Below are 22852 nucleotides of genomic sequence, written 5' to 3'. Positions count from 1 at the left end.
CAAACAAGAAATGGTTGAAGTCCAGGAAGGCACCAGTAAAGGCAAACCTGATTTTCGTCCCCATCCTTCCTTAATCTGAGCTTGTGCTTGGTATAATGATATCGATGTTAATGGGACATTAAATACTAATCGTCCTTCCTTTGATGTACATAAAGTAATAGATGTGAGGCTAGGGAATGCACTATGTCAAATGGAAAACAATAAGCGAAGTGGCCGTGCGGTTCTAGGCACTGCAGTCTAGAACCGCGAGACCGCTACGGTCGCAGGTTCGAATCCTGCCTCAGGCATGGATGTGTGTGATGTCCTTAGGTTAGAATGCTTAACAAGTGTCTCAAACTGGGATGATATTAAACATCTAAGAAAATGCTGAAACCGTACCTTTCTTCAAAAGGCATGACAGCCATAATGAGAATTAGTGCCTTGTGAATCTTTTAGCGTAGTTTAATAAACTTCTCTCCAAAGTATTAATAAACTGACGTGCTAAATAACTGGACTTCTACAACCCATCCAAAAAGCACAACTTCACAAAAGTTTCTGAACTGTTGCCTTACCAGCGGAAGATGTATTCAAAGGCTTGGAGTTGGCTTGTAGACAGATCAAACTTAATGATTGATAACTGATTTTCTGCTGGCTTTGTATTCATAAGTGCAGGTCTGGGTGAAACTAACAACTATAACTCAATAACTTGAAATTGTTTCTACAGAAATTGATTTGGAGGTGAATATGCGAAAATTTGGATTCGTAGTCCAGACACCCAAATGATTTGAATTGTCCATGAAACTGACTACTTTCACCTTTGCCCCAAAATGCAGTTAGGAACCTCCATTCCAGCAGCATAAATTCCATTGGCGGCATTCAGAAAGATTGTTTTCCATGACCAACCAGGACGTTCCAGTTAACCTTGTAGTAAAACTAGCCCTGAGAAAGACGTGTGTGTGTGTGTGTGTGTGTGTGTGTGTGTGTGTGTGTGTGTGTGTGTGTTTAATGAAGTACTTTTGTATGACATTTGGTAATTAATTTAAAAGAAGAAAGGTGAATTATCATTTGATAATCTTCAAAGTCAAGTGTTTTCTAAAATAACTGAATAATATGCTAAAACTGAAGCCTGAAGCTGGCAGTGTAGTATAGTTCACTACTTGATGCCATTTAAACATCACGTAACACAACTGACATTATAGCACAGTACATACTATTTTGTATAATACATGAATAAGTGAAATATACTGTAGGACCCTATGATAGTACGGCAGTGGTTTTTCTTCGCTTGGAAGATAGTGATTTCTTGTACAGATTGATAGCCTTTAGACACTATAATGACTTGCAGAGTGTAAATGTAGATGGAGTTGCAGCAGGATAAAATATCTTATCTAAGTCTAGGGAGATCCAGTTAATTGCACCTCATTGTCAAAATTTTAGTTTCTGTGAGAGGAAGTTGTAACACTCATTGTCAAAAGCCTCAGGTAGGTAATTGAATCACGGGGAGATGAGACTGCACCATGGCTCTTACAATTTCATGTGATTATTGAATGCAGTAAAATAAAAAATCGTGGAAATATGCATATAATGTTATGCAGTTTAGTGTTTTTGATGAGTGTAGACTCCACAATAATCACTGCAAGTTGACGATTGGTGCATTTGCATAATCATAACATATTTTTATTACTTTGATAATTATTTTTGAATCCATTGTAGATATAGAGCATCTGTGTTCCCCACATAGTGAACTCTTTAGTTGTGTGATGTATGCGATAAATTGTAGTGCAGTTGAAAAGGGGAGTCCTATCAATTCACATGTCTGGTTATGTGTTAGATCTGCATATGAGATTTTATTGTGTTACTGAAACTACACTTATATGAGCCAAACAAAACAAATCATGTTGTGTATAATGTGATCCCACATGGCCTCTACATTCATTTAGATGCAACTAAACAAAGGGTTGATTGCTGATTAATGGATGTACACTGAAATTATTTAGTTTGGTTACAGCTTCGGTGGTGTTATACTAACGTAAAATTATAACTAATTTCAATTTGTTGTTTTACCTGATCTGCATTACATTCCTGTTGCATACACTGCCTGTCTACAACATTGACATGATAAGATATTCTAGTGTGAATTGATGAGTCTGCTAATGGCAGTTTACGGGTGCTAACTTTGAATTAAAAAATGAAAGCTGTAGAATATGGACAGAAATGCAGGGTGATTCAAAAAGAATAACACAACTTTAGGAATTTAAAACTCTGCAATGACAAAAGGCAGAGCTAAGCACTATCTGTTGGCGAATTAAGGGAGCTATAAAGTTTCATTTAGTTGTGCATTTGTTCGCTTGAGGCGCTGTTGACTGGCGTCAGCGTCAGTTGATGCTAAGATGGCGACCGCTCAACAGAAAGCTTTTTGTGTTATTGAGTACGGCAGAAGTGAATCGACGACAGTTGTTCAGCGTGCACTGAGAATCCGCGGGAAACAACTCAGTATGAACGTGACTCGCCTAAGGTGAACGTTTTCTGTGCCATTTCAGCCAATAAAGTTTTTGGTCCCTTTTTCTTCGAAGGTGCTACTGCAACTGGACTACAGTATCTGGAGATGTTAGAAAATTGGCTGTTCCCTCAGCTCGAACAAGAAGCACAACAATTCATATTTCAGCAGGATGGAGCGCCACCACATTGGCACTTATCTGTCCGTAGCTACCTGAACGTCAACTACCCGAGGCGATGGATCGGTCGCCAGGCAACCCGTGACAGAGCACTTCATCACTGGCCTCCAAGAAGCCCTGATCTTACTCCCTGCGATTTTTTTCTTATGGGGGTATGTTAAGGATATGGTGTTTCGGCCACCTCTCCCAGCCACCATTGATGATTTGAAACGAGAAATAACAGCAGCTATCCAAACTGTTACGCCTGATATGCTACAGAGAGTGTGGAACGAGTTGGAGTATCGGGTTGATATTGCTCGAGTGTCTGGAGGGGGCCATATTGAACATCTCTGAACTTGTTTTTGAGTGAAAAAAAACCCTTTTTAAATACTCTTTGTAATGATGTATAACAGAAGGTTATATTATGTTTCTTTCATTAAATACACATTTTTAAAGTTGTGGTATTCTTTTTGAATCACCCTGTATATTTCATGGTTAACCAGAAGACAATATGCAGTATCACCTGTTTTCTATCTTTGATCTTGTTGGTAATAGAATTTAATAATACAGAATGAACTGTTGACAATTATGGAAAGGATAGATTGCTACTCACCATAAAGATGACACATTGTGGTTGTCAGTAAATCAACATGTCATCTTTATGTTGAGTAGCAATCTATCATTTTCATAATTGTAGGTATTCCTACCTGGACTTTCAATGGAATAAATTGTTGCTCTCTTTATGTAAGGCAAATTTCTAATATTGTAAGATGAATGATTACATGGGTTTTCAACTACTCTGAATGCAGTATTACAATTTTTTTGCTTTGCACATATGTGACACAGAACTTCATCAGGCAGAGAAAGTTCTACTGCAAGAATTTTAGCATAATATTTTTGTGTTGACAAAGAACTATATGTTAACCATAAAAACCATAAGACATGGACTCACATTACTAAGAGTGTTGATGCATTTTAAACATCATGTGGAAGGAGAAAATGGAAATTAACTGGACAAGGAAAATTAAAAAAGTGTTTTCAGATAGAAGAGTTAAGAAAAGACCTGAACAGAAAATCTCACTAGAAGGACCATATCGATTTGATATGTTACAGATATCCATAGTTAGTTATCTCACCTGTGGAAGGAGGAATTGTAGGAAAAGGCAAAGACTCAAATGTATAATATTTCTTATTGAAGAGTTTTATTATTGTAGATATACAAAAACAAAACAATTGTAATATTTTAGTGACCATAGGAGAACCAAATAATACCATTGTTGTGAAGTTTGATGACAAACAAAAGTAACTGGGTAAAAATGTTGTTACTGAACATTCAGAATTAGTAGACTTAGAGAAAATCTGGTTAAAATACAAACCCTGGTATCAGAATGTTCTGTACTACTAATATATCCAGTTTCCTCCAGTTTGTTGTATTTTACTTTTGCCAAGATCGCCATATTCATTGATTTTAGAGATTTCTGCAAAAGTCTCTCAATTTGTTTTTTGAAATCTAGATGTACAGACATCCTCTGTAAGCAGTCACTCTGTTCCTGTTTACTGTGAACTTAGCTGCAGATAAATAGTACTTGTGCAAGATTTGGTAAATGAAATTGGAATAGATGTATGTCAAAGATACATGCTCTTGTGAAGATTTGTTTACCAGTTGTGTGTGTAATAAATGTATTCATACATAATGTAGTTCCATGGGAATAATAATGAAATTTGTTGCCTTATTTTTTACTGGTCCTGAGAATAAAGTAATAAAAAATTAAAAAGCAATTGTCTTGACAAAATGTGGTTGATATGTACACTATTTTCTTTCATGCTTATTGAAATGGATTTGATAGAAAAATGGACATTTATGATTAACATATTTGTATTCTTCTCCTTTAACAAATAAATAAATAAATAAATAAATAAAAATTACAGGACTGTTGTTAACAGCAATATGTTTTATTGCCAAGGGGCTGATGAGAATTAGGCAGAGTGGATCATTCTTCTGCTGAAGAGAGAACACAGCCAGAAGGTTAGTTCCTTTCAGTTTGTTAACAGGTGCAGTGGCGGTTCTCTTCCTTCTACTAAGTTTCTGTGATTATTATAACTGAAATTGTTTCTTTTGTTTTTATTTGTGTTACTGAGACTACAGCAGGGCATCTGAAGTACTAATTAAAACTACTTTCGCAGATATAACAGTACAGTTGTATGTAATTTATTTTCTGGTCTCTCTCTTTTTGTGTATGCCTTGACAGCATGATGCTGGTATATGGAAAGCAACATATTTTACATCTGTGTTGCCTACAAAACTCCATAAGTATTACAGTTGTGTTAAATGTGTTCTGAATACTGTGTTTTAGTGATAAGTGTCTGTGTGCTTGTTAAGATGCTGACTAGCCACATTTTATAACTAGAGAACAAGAGAGTGTAAAATGGAAACAATGAAAAAGAGTGAGTACAGATGGCCATGGAAAGTGGCTACTTCTCATTACAGTGGGGTCTATCTTTACCAGACATGACATATCACAAGGCTAGGAACATAATGTAGTAATTTTCAGTTGTATGCTGGTAAATTCAAGTTGATCTCCACATGAAATTTGGAGACATGAACCATATTGGACACACATTCCAGGTTACTGAACACCAACTCACAGCTTGCAATTCATAATCAAACTGTGCACTGACATTGGGTGCCTTCCACCCCTGTCTATGTAGTGAGGACTTGCAAAATCCATGTAAAATGAACTGCAGCTATTTAGGTTGCAAAAAAATAAGTTGATTGGTTTGTTAGTTAGTTATGTGTTCCAATGATCAATCTCACGGTAACCGTTATGATGAGGAACATGTCAAGTACATAAGAAGTGCACACATGAATCAAGGGTTTTTTAAAGCTTAAAATTTGTATTACCTACCCCATTCCCTTAAATGGCACAAAATGAATATATTGTACCTATAGATTTATTTATTCCTATTCAAGGATTCATCTAGGGTACAGGCGTTGTCGAGGAGATATGATTTCCATTTATTTTTAATACTACTACTACTGCTGTCTGTCAGACATTTTATTTCATCTGGTAATTTATCAAAAAGTTTTACAGCAGCATATTTTACTTGTTTGTGTGCCAAAGATAAATCAAGTAGAGGATACTGTGAGTCTTTTTTTCTTCTGGTATTATAATCATGAATGTCACTGTTGTTGTTAAACTAGTCCATGATGTTGAGAACAAATTTTATTACTGAGTAAATGTTCTGTGAGGCTGTTGTAAGAATTCCTTACCTTTTCAACAGATGCCTACCACGTGTGTGACTATGAGCCCACACATTATTTCAACCACTTTCTTTGACAGTGAATACTTTTTGCCTAAGTTAGTTAGTTAGTGACGTGTTCCATTGATCAATGGCATGGAAAAACAGTTATGATGTGGAATGTGTGAAATGCACAAGAAATGCGCACAGGAAACATGTTTTTTTTTTTTTTTTTTTTTTTTTTTTTTTTTTTTTTTTTTCCATTGTAGCCTTATACCTAAATATTTCTATTATCTATCCCATTCCCTTAAATGGCACAAAATGCAAATATTGTATCTCCAGATATATTTACTCATATTCAAGAATTCATCTATGGTATAGAAGGAGTTGTCAAGGAGGTATGATTTCAGTTTGTTTTTGAAACTATTACTGCTGTCTGTCAGACATTCTATTTCATCTGGTAATTTATCAAAAAGTTTTATAGCAGCGTATTTTACCCCTTTCTGCACCAAAGTTAAGTAAAGGATAGTGTAGGTCTTTCTTTTTTCTGGTATTGTAATCATGAATGTCGCTGTTGATTTTAAACTGGTCCATGTTGTTGAGAAAAAAATTACATTACTGAGTAAATGTACTGTGAAGCAGCTGTAAGAATTCCTAACCTTTTAAACAGATGCCTACAAGATGTGCGACTATGAACCCCACACATTATTCTAACTACTTTCTTTTGAGCAGTGAATACCTTTTGCCTAAGTGTTGAGTTGCCCCAGAATATTATTCTGTATGACATCAGAGAGTGGAAGTATGCAAAGTATGTTAGCTTACTAATTTCTACATCCTCAAAATTGGCAATTATTCTGATTGCAAAAGTTGTTGAATCTAGTCGCTTTAGGAGATCCAAAATATGAATTTTCCAAATTAAGATTCTCATCTGTATGTACACCCAAAAACTTAGTATGTTCTACCCTGGCTACTGACTTCTTTTGATATGTTATGTTTATTGAAGGAATTATACTTTTTCCAGCAGAAAACTGGATGTACTGTGTTTTTTTTTCAAAGTTCAAAGCAAGCCCATTCACCGAAAACCAATTAATAACTTTTCCAAAGACCTTATTTGTATCATTTTCTATCGGACTTTCTTTTACTGGATTAATAATTATGCTTGTATCATCAGCAAACAGTGTCAGTTCAGCATCTTGTTTCACATAAGAAGGGAGGTCATTCACATATATCAAGAACAGGAGGGGACCCATGATCGAACCTTGTGGAACACCTAATGTAATTTCACCCCAGTTAGATGAAGGGGCAAACTCCTTTGAATCACTTGAAGCATATAAAGAGACTTTTTGCTTCCTGTTCTGTAGACATGACTTAAACCACTCATATGCTGTTCCATTTTTCTCTAACTTAATATCATGGTTCACACACTCAAATGCTTTGGATAAGTCACAGAATATTCCTACTGGTGGCATGTTACTATTTAAAGACTCTATTATGTGGACAGTGAAATCGTATATTGCTGTCTCAGTGAAACAGCATTTCTGACATCCGAACTGTGATTTACTGAGTATCCCATCACTGTTGAGATGGCTAACCACTCTTGAGTCATTACTTTCTCAAAAATTTTTGAAAATGCTGTAAGCAAGGATACTGGCCGGTAATTATTGACATTTGTGGTTTCCCCCTTTTTGTAGTGAGGCCTGACAATGGCATATTTTAACCTGTCGGGAAAAATACCCTGAGTTAGTGATGCATTACATATGTGACTCAAAACATTAGCTGTAATTGCTCCACATTGTTCTAATAACTTGTTAGAGATGTCATCTACTCCAACAGAACATTTATTTTTCAAAGATTTAATGATTTTCCTTATTTCACAAGAGGTTGTTAGATGAAACTTAATCTGACTAAAATTTTTTAAAACTGACTCTTCCATCTACTGCTTGGCTTTTTCTTTTGAACTATTCTCACCAATTTTTTCTCCTACACTTAAGAAGTGATTGGTAAATACATTGGCTACCTGTGCACTGTGTTGGTTAAGATAGTCTCATTATCTTTAACAGTAATACTGCCTACCCCAGTGGTTACTTTTCCTGTCTCCCTTCTAACAACATTCCATATTGATTTGATTTTATTGCTGGAGTTGTTAATTTCATCTGTAACATACATATTTCTTGATTTCCTTAAAACTTTTCTCAGTATGTTACAATAATTTTTATAGTGTAAAACTACTTCTGGATCTTTACTAGTTCTTTCTGTCTCATACAGTTTTCTTTTTCTTTCTGAAGACACTTTAATACCTGTAGTAATCCAAGGTTTCTTTGAAAAGTTTGTGCTGTTACAGTTAGTAATTTTCTTTGGAAAACAAGTTCAAAAAGGGATATTAATTTATCAAGAAATATGCTGCATTTATCATTAGCATTTGGCTCATTATATACATCTTCCCAGTTTACATTTCCTGAACTTTCTCTGAAGTGATCTATAGATACTGGGTTGAGCACCCTCACACTTTTACTTAATGATTTCTGAAGTGTACGCCCTGTTAGGTTTTGTAAGTTAATCACTTGTGTATCATGGTCAGATAATCAATTTTCCACAGGGAAAGCATGTGTTTGTTCTACATTCTCTTTCTGTACAAATACATTATCTATTGGAGTACTACTGTCCTGAGCTATACATGTAGTGAAATTGATCACTGATTCTAAGTTATATGTTGTTAACAACACTTCTAGTTCACTTTTCCTATCAGAATTGCTTAGAAAGTTTACATTGAAATCACCACAGATTAATAACTTCTTCTTCTTGTCTGACAGGCAGCATAATAGGAAGTCAAATATTTTTATGAATAGCTCCCAACCTCGCAATGGGGACCTGTACACTGTTGCTAATATCAACACTACATTATCTACCTGTAGTTCACATGCACAAACTTCACCGTGCTGTCTGACACAAAATTTGCGTACTTCTACAGTTTTGTGTTTATACGCTTGTTTTGTGTAAATGGCAACTCCTCCTTTATCCATGTTAGATCTGCAAGTGTAAGATGCTAAATTATTCCCATTTATACTGACACTTTCCATCCCAACAGTCCCATGGTGTTCAGACAAATTTGAATTCATCTAAACACATTAACAGCTCATTTACTTTATTTTTTATTCTCCTGATATTTTGATGAAGTACACTGATACTACCCTTAGCTTTATCCCTATTTACTGTACATGAAGGTTCTTTTATTCTATTTTTCTTGATTGTTGTCTGTCTGGACTTTGGCTTTAACCTAAAAAAACTATCTGCCTGGTCCCATTAACCACACGGATCATCCCTTGTGTGACTGTGGCCCACCTTACAGTATCTGCTAATGGAGAAGCTAACTTACATTTCCTTTCCTATTTAGGTGCAGGCCATGTGTAGTGTATTCCCACCTACCAATAGCATCAACTGTAACAACACTTATGTGAGATTTTGCCAGCCGATCATGGTGCTGAAAGACTTCCACAAACCCCACACTTATATGCCCTGTTCCTGCTCCTATTTTATTCATGTCACTCCTAATACTATATCTTGGATTCATAGCCAGGCTGTTTCCTGCTCCCCCCAACTATAAATACGTGATCTTCCTTCTTAAAGCCCCTGCATAGCTGACCTAAGTTTTCTGTCACATGGCTAAGGCTAGCACTTGGTTTCACAAAACTTGTGACCTGGTACCCTTCACCTAATTTCTCCTGAAGCTGCTGGGCTACACCCGTACCTTGACTACTACCTAGAAGCAGAATTCTTCTTTTCCTATTCTGATTTGATCCCGGCTTGACTTTTTTTCTTTAAGCTAATATTCTGCTTCAACCTACATTCAACTATATCTGGATGAGGCACTTCCTCCACTACTTCAGATAGCAAGCCAAACTAATTTACTAATTGAATCTCTAAAGTTTTTTCAATAGTTTCCCTTTTTCACCCTTTGCTTGCTGTCTTTTCCCAGCACCCCATCTCTTTTTTTCTCCCTTTGCCTACATAATTCCAAATTCCCGTTTTCTAGTTCAGCCTTAAGGGCACAAATTTTTTTCCTCCTGTTTAGCTATTTTTCTGTCCTTTCTACATAACGTGCATTACCATGGGAAGAGCCTCATTAACTACCCCTGTTTCCTCTCCACTACATAACCTACAGTCTTCACAGAACACCCTGTTCTTCAGATTTCTATGAGAACCACCATATTTATCACATATAGTTTGATAGAAAAATTTACATAAATGTGGAGAATAACTTGGCACAAGAGCACTGAAGTTTCATAGCCTATACTAATACATAACTAAACACTAATGTAAACAAACTTTTATATATATATATATATATATATATATATATATATATATATATATATATATATATATACTCTCTCCCAAAAATTACGCTTAAAAGGTAAACAAAACTAATGATTAATGGCTTTTACAAAATACTTTCTTTTTGATCTAAATACACTCAGAAAAGTGAAACCTTCCAGCCTAGTGAAGAAGTAAATACACTAGTCTAAAATGTAATATTAATTAAATTAGCTCTTATTTCAGTATTAAACACTTAACTTAGCAAGAACCTCATGGGCATGTGTCTTCTGTAAATATGGGTGCATTAGTAAAAAAGAAAGCCAACATGCTGTTAAATGGCTGGTCATAATGGTCTGCTGGTCAGTTACCTGATTGCCAGAATTTTACTAATCCCATGTATGAAACCTGAGTATTTTCTGTCTCTCACTTGCCTCCTATAGTCAGCAGAAAACACGACTGCCCAGACTTTGGGTAACATTTTTGTGGCGCTTATGTATTACATAAACACAATTTTATGAATGGGACTTATAAAATAGTCAGGTCACATGACTCCCAATGTTGCACATTAACACTTATCATCTTATATAAAGAAATTTTTAGTTCATTTGAAAACTCAGAAGCTCAAAATTTATGAAGTTAATAGAGAATGAAGAATGCATGTATTTTCAACTCACACGAGTGTCCATAATTTTTTCCTTTGCTTTGCCTTTAAGAAAAGAATGTTGTGAGGTTGGACTTACCACATGTAAACTTGTATAGTACATGCAACTGCATATCCAGAGACAAAAGTGTTTTTCTCTTTCTGTCTTATTCATTACCATGTATGTTTCATATGAGCATACTGTTTTGCATTTAACACTAGTTTCATTTTATCTCAGTGTTGTTGCTTTTTTATGCTTTCCTGGGACAGACCTCCTGTCAGTGTTAACAAAGACTAATGTTGGTCTTCCACAGAAATTTATTTTGGAGGAAATAATTTAGGGTAGAACTGATGCAATTCTTAGTCCAGGCATGTGTTTAAGCATTAGACTGATCTTCATACAACAAAAACTGCATTACCCTCAATTGGAACTGGACACATGATAGACACATTAGACAGGTACTGTAGCAGCCTTATGATTTATTTTTATTTGCTATATTATAAGAAGAAAATACAGATGCTGAATGTTTCCTGTACCATTAGTTTATAAAGTGCTAACTGCCTTGAGAGATACACCCAGAAAAACACTATAAACATAGATCACTGTTGAAAAGGTTCAAATTTGATACATTTTTGTTCTTGAATTTATTCTAAAGTTTTCTTTTGTTTGAGTCTTCTTACATTTATATCAGAGTTTCATGAGTTATGTAACATTGTATGACCAATCATCGAGTGCCCCATTTTATGTTGATTGTATCAAAAACCCACACACTTAAGTTGGAAGCATCATGTCTGCTCATTGTGATTGATTTGATTGCCTTCTTGTTGTTATTTGAGATAAGTGAAGACTTCTGTTTATGTCTACATCCATGTACATACTCTGTAAGCCACCATATGGTGCATGGTGGAGGGTACATTGTATCAATACTAGTCATTTCCTCAAAAATGAAATGAGGGAAAACAGACTATTTGTATGCCTCCATACAAGCCCTAATTTCCCCCGTTTTCATGGTCCATGTGCGAAATGTACCTTGGTGGCAGTAGAATCATTCTGCAGTCAGCTTCAAATGCCAGTTCTCTTAATTTTATTAATCATGTTTCATGAAAAGAATGTCCGCCCCAGTAGCTGAGTGGTCAGCGTGACGGATTGCCGTCCTCCGGGCCCGGGTTCGATTCCCGGCTGGGTCGGAGATTTTCTCCGCTCAGGGACTGGGTGTTGTGTTGTGTTCATCATCATTTCATCCCCATCCGGCGTGCAGGTCGCCCAATGTGGCGCCGAATGTAATGAGACCTGCGCCAAGGCGGCCGGACCTGCCCCGCGAGGGGCCTCCCGGCCAATGACGCCAAACGCTCATTTCCATTTCATTTCCATGAAAAGAATGTCATCTTCCCTCCAGGGATTCCCATCTGAATTTACAAAACACCTCCGTCATACTCGCATGTTGATTGAACCCCCTAGAACAAATTTAGCGACTCTCCTCTGAAATGCGTCACTGTCTTCCTTTAATCTAATCTGGTGGGGATCTAACTTGGAAGCACAATATTTATTATATACAAGATAGTATTTTGTGGTATTTTAACCATAATTGACCACTGCTGTTGTGTCTAGTATGCTGTAGTTGTGTACATGTTCATTACTGAATTATCTAAGTAGGATAGAAGGTAAAACTGAAGCATGAGAAGAAAAAAAAAGTCTGTATGTTATATGATGAAGTTAATAATGGTATGATATTTATCAGTTTTTTAAATGTTTAGCAGTGTAAGATGGAAGAAAAGTTGACATTTTTTCATTGAACTTTCAAGACACTAATGCACATTTTTGGCGTTTTGCACGAGAGAAACTTGTAGAATAAAACAGTTTGTGGTTGATGTTTCTTATATTTTTATATGTCATCAAAATTACTAAGTTTTAACCACTAACTTTATTTTACTGGGTGCATGTCTGGTTAACCATTGTCAAAATTTTTATGCATGGTTGTGAATACTCTACTGAATTTTGTGTAAAGGTACTATTCTCTTTCCCATAACTTTCACTTAACCAAAATTGTCTGAATGGAAACAGTGAGGCTGGGATAATAAGCATTTTGTTGAATAACTTGTAATTGTCAGAGTGGTGTTCATACAGAGTGACTCTAAGCAGTGTCATTCTGGCACTTTCCCAACTTTGTGGAAGTTTTCCGTTTTTTCCTTATGTAATATCACATTATACATCATCACAAAATTTCATGTTTAAAAACACACAAACAAAGTGAGAAATATGTCAGACAGAAATAGAAATGTGGTGGTACTGAGGTTAACACAAAGGACTCTGTAATGACCTTGTTGGCGGAATGCTATACTCTAATCTTCCTTTTTTTTCTGTCTTCCTTCCTTCAGAAGCACAAGATTTCACAATGACTTTGTGTATCATTAACGCACTTATGGTGTAATGTGAATATATAGAGTTCAATGTATTGTGTTGAATTCACCATAAATTGTAATATTTTCCCAACCATTCTGTTTCACACCCACTTCACTGTCCTGTTGTATGTGTGGAATAATATCAGTTTCATTATGTTGCATTACATTCCTGCTGTTTCATCAATATTGTAGTTTTCCTATTTCAGAGAACCTGAATGGTATAACTACTCCGAGCTACTTACTTTCCAAAAATAAAATTTTGAGTTTTGGAGGACAGTTTCCTTGAATCATGGCACCAGATGCCAGTTATTTGCATATGAACAGATGTTATATGAGGTGTTGCAATAAAGAAACTGGACCCATGATCTAACTCTTTATTGAAAAAACTTACACAACTGAAATGTTGTCCCCTTCAACGCAATCCCCTCCCCGATCCCTTCACCACACCACGTGAATTTTCCACTGTTAGAAGCAGCTTTGCAAGTCATTTTCTGTTATGCTGTTAAGGAAGCTAATCGCTTTTTCCTTCACTGCATCCACAGACTCGAACATGGTTCCTTTGAGTGCAGATGCAGACTTCAGTTTTGGGAAGAGAAGGAAGTTGCATGGTGCTAGATCAGGTGGATACAGTGGATGTTCCACCACTGGAATGTTGTTTTTCACCAAAAAACTCTTCGTAGACATCTTCTTCATCACTCACATTCATGGAGGGTCTCCAGAAGAGTTAAATAATAAGCTTGATTGACATTCTGACCTTCATGCACCCGGTTAGTGTAGATAACTCCATTGGATATCAAAGAAAGCAATCGTCATTGCTTTGAATTTTGATTTCCTCATGTGCACTTTCTTCTTCCTAATGTACCGAGGGCTATTCCAACGTATGGATTACCGCTTAGTCTCTGGATCGTATTGGCATATCCGTGTTTCGTCACACGTAATTACTTTGCTAGTTAATCAGGGTCATTTTCACTGTTTTCGAGTGTGTCAGCACAACAGTCCACTTGATGTTGCTTTTGCTCATTTTTGAGGATTCTTGGCACCACTCTAACACAAACCTTTGTCATGCCCAGATCATCATGCAAAATCTGTCTTAACGGTTTCCTTATTCATGCAGACAAGTTCTGAAATTGATCGAACACTCAGGTGGTGCTCTTCTTGAACAGTTCTACTGATTTTCTCCACATTCTCTTCAGTTTTTGAAGTGGAAGCACAGCCTGATTTCAGTTTGTCTTTGATGTCTTCCCTACTGTCCTTGAACCTGTTAACCCACTTGAAAACTTGCCGTATGAGATAGACGTGGATCACTGTAAGCTTGTTTCAACAAATCATAAGTTTCTGTGGTGGATTATTCAAGTTTTGTGAGGGACTGGATGTCAACATGTTGTTCCACTTTAGAGTGTAGCATAATTCTGATGGGGCTCAGACACTCGACCTGTTTCTAAGAAGTCTCACAGACAGACTTATGACCACAGTGGCATGAAATTTTGTATGCGTGTCGGGAGAGTCCCAAGGTTATTCTCCCTTTCTTCTCTTTGTCATCGACTAAACCAGAAATGCGCACAACAGGCAGTCTGGTTTCTTTATTGGCACACCTCTTATATACTCTCCACTCTACCATTATGTTATGGAAGTTTCTGTAGACTTCCTTGATGTCAATCAAGTGGACTATACTGACAACCTATCCTGTCCTCTCTTCTTTAAACGTTGGTGTATATTCATCTGTCTGTATATGACTTACATTTTCCATGTATTAAGTTGACAAATCCTATTTCATTGTAAAATGATTGCTGGAAAAATAAATTACTAATACTAAATAAATCATTATTGGTATACTCATCAACTTTTATAATTATAATCCATTTCACTGATTGATCCAATTGTTGGCAATAACCAGTCTTTCAACAAAAAGGTGTTGTTATGGGGAACATAATGAGTAAGTCCTTTAAGTGCTCAGTAAAGGGGATCTGGTGAGTTTTAGGGTGCTTTAGATAGTGGAAATCACAGTGGTGTTTGAACTGTTCCTGTAAAAAATTGGCAATATGGGTTGATGTAATGTCTTGAAAGATGCAATTGCCACTTAGGAAAGAATCCAGGACTGGAAGATATGCTCAGCCTGCACGGAGAGCGTGGTACTGAAAACTGGTCAGGGCACCAAATGTCAAAGTTTTTTGTATATTAACACACACACACACACACACACAAATGCGCACACACGTGCATGTGTGAAAAACCTATAAAACAACAGACCTTTCCTCGGTCTTCAACCATTCCAATGCTATTATGGTGGAACAGTGTGATCTGTCTTGCTAATGAACTTGCATGGGGCATGGATAGCAATGAGGGCATCTGGTGGAATAAATCATAAATGTGAATGTGTGGTACATGGGCAGTAGGTGTATTGTTGTTGACCATTACTGTAATTGGTGATCAAATAATCTATTGTCTATGCTAGTTGAAACATAACAATTATTGAATTGTCATGTGCATCTTTTGTCAACTTTTCACCTCGTATCCCCACTATAAGACCAATGATGTTGTACTCTTAAGAAGGACAGTATTTGAATACTTGCCATAAGCATTCATTCATGAAGTCAGTCTTCAAGCTGTCAGAGTCTCCTTTTGTCAGTGATCAAAAAATATTTTCATTTCCAGTCATGAGTCACTTATGTCTTCTGACTCACTCAATGGTGGATATATTTAAGATACTTGCCAATGGGTTAGTATGCTGCTGCTAACTTAATGGCACTTTGTATGCAGCACTTCTCAAATTGGTAGGGATTGAAATATGATCAAAATAAGACACCCTTCTGTCATTAGTGGTTTTTGCCATTAAATCTATATATTGTGGCAGTGGGCTCCAACAAGCTGACCAGCTGCCAATTGATCCAGTGCATCAGTAAGTGGGAATTAATGGAGTAAAAGGTCTAATGCTGTATCCTGGTTCAACAGGAAGAACAGTTTGGATGAAACTTTATGACATGCAGTCTTCTTGTCAATGTAACAACTCTTCTGTTGTGATTCTCTTTCCCATCCTCTTCTGAAAAGACGGTACTCCATGACTTATGATGTAATGCTTACTCATCCTGAAAATACTCTTGTACAAGGACTTTTTTTAATGCATTTACAGAGATTTTAAGAAAAAGTCTTTATCTTAAATCGAGAATATCCATTGTGTTTACTCGATTTAGAATATCCCAGACTCTGTTATTTTTTTTCATTCTTATGAACCATGGTAATACAACACAGTGATTCTCTGAATTCAGAATTCTTGCTTTGTGATTGATTATACATATCATGTTTTTATTTGATATCGTGTGCCAAGCATTTATTCAAGCTGTCCAAGTCGTCCTATAGAATACAGTACACCAGTTCCCCTATTCAAAATACCAATGGTGGCAAGTTGGTCATGTTTTATAACAACAATAACTGCAACAATTCTGCATGTTTACCCTTAACTGTGTTTTTTAACAAAATGGTTCTCACACAAACAGTTGGTACATGGTTGTATGGCCCCAAAATTCACATTAATATGACTGACTTAGTAGCTTCCAATATGCATCATCTTTTCTGAAAGGAATGTCAGTACATTGATTTTATTTTTTCAGGTGCTCTTAATTATTTTTCCAGTCTGATGGCTGAAGGGGGTATTATACAGAAGCAAGGTTGGTACATGATACCTTTATTCATCTTGTTTATCATACTTGGATGCCCATCTATAAATGAATGCCACACATTCACTTGGTTAATTCATCTGTTACTCATCTATATCAATTCCAGTGGTTTATACTCAATGCAGGTTTTAATAACCTTACAGCTGAAGCCATACAACAGCTACAACACATTGAATGGTTTGGATGGTTGTGTTAATTTATAAATTTACTCATCACTCTGAAAAAAGCTTCTTCCAGAGTTAGTGCATTGTGAGATATGCAGTGAGATGCTGTAGTAAATGAACTAGAGACACTGAGATAGTATACAAAAAGAGGGGAGCAGGTTAATAAAGCCTGGTTAGGGAAAATGAGAACTGAATATATTGTAAATGTGCATACTCTCGAACACATTTGAACCTGGGAAACATTGTTATGGAAGCATTTGGCATTATGTTGCATATTTTCTGTTCATAGTTTTCAATTGTACTAGCCTTCATAGACATGAAAATAAGCATAATTTGGAGGAAACTGTATGACACTCAGTCTGGTTAGTGTAGCAACTGCACTGTTGTAATTCTCTTTCTCTTCTTATTATTGTGATTGTTCTGGAAAATGAAGTGTTTTATGTCAGTCCACCAGTACTTCACTTAGAAAACATCTGCCAAAAAGGCAGTCTGAAACTTTGAGTCAGGGTACAAGGTGAGCCGCAATATCTCAGTTGGTAAGGGAATTGCTATCGTGAAAAGTTAGGGTCCAGTTTTAAGTCCCCTGATCCTGAGTAGAATTTAATTTGTCAGTTTCATTATAGTGTCGATTCCACAGCAAGAGCAAAATATGTCAATAACTATATATATATATAAAGGGATCTAAAGCTGGTAAAATTCATCAGGAGTTTGCCTAGTTTACAGGTCTACAGCAATTAGTGAAGGCAATGTGAGACATTGGTGTCGGCGATTCGAAACTGGCTGTACAAATGTGCATAATGATGAACAGAGTTGCAGGCTCAGTAACACGACTGATGAAATTGTCCAACAAGTAGAACAAAAACTGTGATCTGATTGGCAACTAGTACTCTGGATGTTAAATTTTCTCATGTTGGCCGCTGTACTATTGATAGGCTTGCCGCTGAAAAACTAGAATGTTGCAGATTGCGTGCAAGTTGTGTATTGAAAATGTTTACTGACCATCACAAAGAGCAAAGAATGTTGAACAGGAAAGCATTATCGGCAAGATTTGTCTTCCTTCAGTATTTCATGCAACAAGACAAAGATATCCTACATCAATGCAGAATCAAAATCAGTCATTGCAGTGGTACAAATCTAACCTCACCAAAAAGGAAAAGAAATCAGTCTCCCTACTTGAGTCAAAAAATTATGGCTGCAGTTTTCTTGGAGGAAAAGGGCATGCTTTTGATTTATTTGATGGAACATAGTCAACAATTACAGCTGATGTGTACTGCAAAACACTTACCAGATTAAAATATGCCATCCAAAATTGATATTGCAGGAAACTGTCCACCAGAATTGTCGTTGTCTGTAACAACATGCATGTACATATTGCTGCCCATACCACTGGTAAAATTTAGTGTTTCTATTGGCAACTTTCCAACCATGCACATTGTAGTCACAACTTCCCACCCAATGACTATTACATCTCCTTGCACTTGAGAGACAATGGCTGGGTGAACAATGTTTTGAAGATGAGGGGGGAAATCAACACTGCTATTGTAAACTGGCTCAATTGCAAGATGCAGAACTTCTGTGCAGAGTGGTTTAAGAAGTTAGTACAAAGTTACAAAAATGTTTAGAAGTGAGCCATGATTATGTGGCAAAGTGAACATGGTTTGCAGGAAATGAAAGCCGCCAAAAAAGCATATTCTGACAAAAGTATTTGTTATGGCCCTTACTTTTTGAATATGCCTCATATTCATCCCTATTTCTCATATTCATCCCCATTTCTCATATTATGCGAGTATAGGAAAATGATTTCTGCCACATTCAGTTCTCATTATAGTACTATAGAGAGCTCCGATTGTTCTTTTTGACTAATTTGAACTGAAAAGTCAATGGGACTATCAACAATCAACACAGTTACTATAAACTATCAATATGACACATTAGTTTTTGTTTTTTTCTACATGACAGTTCCTTCTCACCCTTGCTCTCATACCTAGAAGTGAAATGCTATAACAATTCTTATCAGTCAGTTTTGATTATGTTTGAGTGTCACTCCCTTACCAAACAACTTCCATCCCTGTTAGAGGATTCTTTCCAAATCAGTAATTTACGTTTATACCAGATTTACTTGAAATTGTTTCAGCTGTTCCCAACTTCCATTTAATTATAGAATTATGTTTGCTTTTACGTGTGCCATCTTATTATGTTGTGTGTGTACATCATTTAGTTTAGATAACTGCAGTTTCCATAATGGAACACACACTCGTCCATTTTTACAATGTAGATTCTTGAGCTAAGGATAAAGAATTCCTTGCATGTGTCATTGTATGGAATGGTAACTAGGTCTATTAGTGTGAGTGAGAATTCAAAAGCCTATTGATGGGAAGACCAGCACACACACTTTTCCTGCTTAAAAAAAAAAAATCTGTTTGCCATATTTGGCAAAATTTGCTGATATTGTTGTGGAACTTTGAGTTGTTTGACACAGTAACCATAGTGATGAAACTCTGAAATACATGCTTCGTTAAACTGATACTCCACAAGCCACTGTACAGTGTATACTGGAAGATGGGTACCAGAATAATTTCATCGACCCCTTCCCCTTTTCCCAAAACCTGTTCAGTACACATGTGGTGTATGGAGTAAAATTGTTGCTACGTCTATATATATGCCTCAATTAATCTTAATTTTACCTTTGTGGTCATTATGAAAGATTAAGTCGAATAAAGTAATATGTTTCACGGTTTGTATTGGAAAACAAGCTTTCAACATTCTTGGAATTCAGTAAGAATTCCGTGTCATTCGAATCAGCTACGCAGCTCTCACTGTTTGTGCATTAACTTTATGAATTGGTATTGAACCAAGTGTAGTTCTTTCATCCCTTACTAATCATACACAGCACAAACTTATTAATCATGTGTCCTTTAATTCTAATGAATTTGTGCTTTCATCATTCTTTTCCCTAGAGCTAAATGAATGCTGTTGGCTGCTTGGATAATTTCTAGCCATTTTTTGACACATTTTTACGTAAAAAATATCATCCTACTTTTCATTCAAAAATTTTGATCATTGATGCTATAATAACCGTATGGTATCTGATTCTTCTCACAGCATGCACTGAATCAAAAAAGTTGATTATGTTTGTTACCTCATCTGTTTCCTTTGTAACTGAAGTATCAGAATTGATGTGGCATCATAGAGCAGTTTGTGTCTAATAATTTGTAAATTTTCTTTGAAACATTCATCCATTGGCTACTTTATTTGGATGGTTGATTGAAGCACCAAGCTACAATTTTTTGCTGTGCCAATGCTACAAATTATGAGGTGTGCTTTTGCCTCATGAAAGAAGCTAATGCTCTCCACTTTAGCCAGGTGTTGTAAGGAACTGAGAATGGCCTCTGAGCCCAGGCAGTAGATATTATTGGTGCCTATACGAACCATAACTCGTAGCAGGTTGTGCCTGAAGCAGTCAACAGCTGCAGGAGAGCATCATCAACATCTCAGATTCCCCAGCAGACTTATTGTGCCCACACTGATCTTTATTCATGACCGTGCTTTCAACATATAATTTTGATGTTTTGTATGGCAAATATACTCAATAATATGAGAACAGCAGCATATTACATGCTTTAAAAAGCAAAAATGTTGTCTTTAAACTTGTGATTGATAGTTGTTTGTACTCTGAAAAATGCTACTCATGTATATGAAACTTTCCAGATTACAATGTATGGTTTATAAGAAAGGATGTTATGGGAATTAGATTGATTATACACTTTTCTTATTTGGAATTTAGATACGTTTTGGGCCGCTTTTATGTATTTTCGTCAGTTTCACAACACTTTTGAAATGGCAGTTGTTGCTTTTCACCTGTATACACTCATATAACATGTACTACAAGCCCATGCTTGAACAAATATTTCAGGTCGCATCATATTTATATTATGTATATATGTAGGAGCATAAGAGTTTTCCTATAAATTGAATTTTACAGCAGATAACTTTTACTTTTCACAGACAGAGTGAGGCCACTACTACCACCCAAACCAACAGGATGTATCCCTGCCCATCACTCTCCTGGGACAACTGCAGGACTCAAATCTATGAGGTACTGTCATAACGCTAAAATAACATTTTTACAAAATGAAGAAAAGTGATATCTGATCTTTTTGCCGTGCCAAAAACATTATAATTTTAGAACATGATAAGAAACATTAGTTTTAAATGTAACTGTATGCCATACTGATGAAATTCTTGTGCTTGTGGTCTGGCCATTTAGATTTTTGTCACTCCACCTTTGTTTTGTTTATTGATTTTCCCAGTACTTGTCAGAATATTTCCTGATGATTTCAGTGCTTTTATTCAGATATAATGAAACATAGGAAGAATGCTCCAGCTGTGCTGTTAACTAGTAGCTATGTCTTTACTCTTCTGAAATGATTTTCTGAGAATGGTGTCCATGCCATTGGTACACAGTATTTTGTGTACTTATTTAGAAGTCCATAAGACCTCATAAATGATGCAACAGATTTTTATGTGGTGGGAAATCCAATTTGAAACCCAAATGATGACATTTACTTTCTTATATTTTTGTCTTTCTAAGTTTTACTCTGAAAGACCACCCATGTAATATGATTGAAACATGCAGACAATGTGATTTATGTGAACATGCCGTGATAAATCTGTAACTTGCCCATTTCTTGAATTTAGTTCTAAAGCATAATCTACTATTGAGAGCATTGTATATTTGTCTTCAGTATAAGATTCATACTTCCTTCTGTTTTTGTAATCTCTTCACACCATAAAAGCATTCGAGTGCCAAAGTAATGTATTACACATGGCCTAACTAACTCATTTAGTGACTTAACTACAGATGCATAGACCAGTACACTTTCATACGTAAAGGATCTTCTCATTATACATCATTTCTATATGACCTCCTTCCTTCCTTCTTCCATTGCGAAAACTTAGCATATGGATTCCAGTTATGGTTTTGCACTTTCAGATGAGTTGTTTTTCATAGCCTGAACATAAATTCTGTGAATTTTTGTTCTGGTAATATTCTTTTTTTAACCGTGATGTCTGTATTATTTACTTTGCATAATTTTTTACTAATTTTACTCGTGTATGCCTCCTTTAAGCACTTCGACTGTATTTAAAACTGGGAAATAAATCTTAATGAATTGTCATGGCTGTCAAAGAATGTTCTCATAAATGTTGTTTCAGTATTTTTGGTGTGTTCCAAATTTTCTGTGGAGGTCTACCACCATAGCTCAGAGTGGTTCTAAAAGTCTGTTCATCGCTTAATTTGTAAACTAAAAATGGTCCTGATATTCAGTGATAAGTTCTATGTTTATGAGGATGTGATAGGATGATAAATACCTTGACAGTAATATTTCATATGGTATGGTTTATTTAGCTCCATGGAAGAATGAGCTTTTGACTTGGAAGACTGTTTGAATAAATATACTGCTTTCCATTAATAACATTATGTTCACATGTTCATCAAAGTTGTCATGTCACTGGAGTCACTGTGAGAAATAGTTATTGTTCCAATTCTCTACCTGTCATGGCCTTGCTGCTGACAGGTTATTAACTACTAATTACAAAAAACAGCAAGAACTTCAGCATCATACCTATTAGCACCAATTCTGCTTAGACATCAGCAACCTTAAATGGAATAATGGTAGCCTTCCTGAGAATTAGCTCATGCATATCACATTGATTTGCTGCTTTTTAAATTTTATTTATATCTGTATTTGTTTGTTTATTTTATTGGTAACTAATGTTTAGTTGTTAATT

At 36.0% G+C, this 22852-nt stretch overlaps 1 protein-coding gene across 11 annotated transcripts in view; it reads left to right on the top strand.

Annotated features, from left to right (window-relative positions):
- The window catches only part of LOC126183341 (uncharacterized), a 191445-nt gene that overhangs the window by 66197 nt on the left and 102396 nt on the right, over nt 1-22852 (top strand). For 3 of the 11 annotated variants that reach the window (XR_007536723.1, XM_049925213.1, XM_049925217.1), the window contains exons 3-5: nt 4598-4659; nt 16833-16889; nt 21068-21158. Coding sequence is in view for 10 of the 11 variants with exons in the window: in XM_049925213.1 (XP_049781170.1) it covers nt 16859-16889; nt 21068-21158 (122 nt within the window). In the remaining variant the exon portion in view is untranslated. Of the gene's footprint in view, nt 1-4562; nt 4660-16832; nt 16890-21067; nt 21159-22852 lie in introns of all 11 variants that reach the window. The other 8 variants (XM_049925216.1, XM_049925218.1, XM_049925214.1 and 5 more) reach the window with 5 other exon arrangements.

This window comes from Schistocerca cancellata, chromosome 4, assembly GCF_023864275.1.
Source record: "Schistocerca cancellata isolate TAMUIC-IGC-003103 chromosome 4, iqSchCanc2.1, whole genome shotgun sequence".
In the NCBI taxonomy this organism is placed as follows: domain Eukaryota; kingdom Metazoa; phylum Arthropoda; class Insecta; order Orthoptera; family Acrididae; genus Schistocerca; species Schistocerca cancellata.
This window is presented reverse-complemented; position numbering and strand designations above follow the sequence as displayed.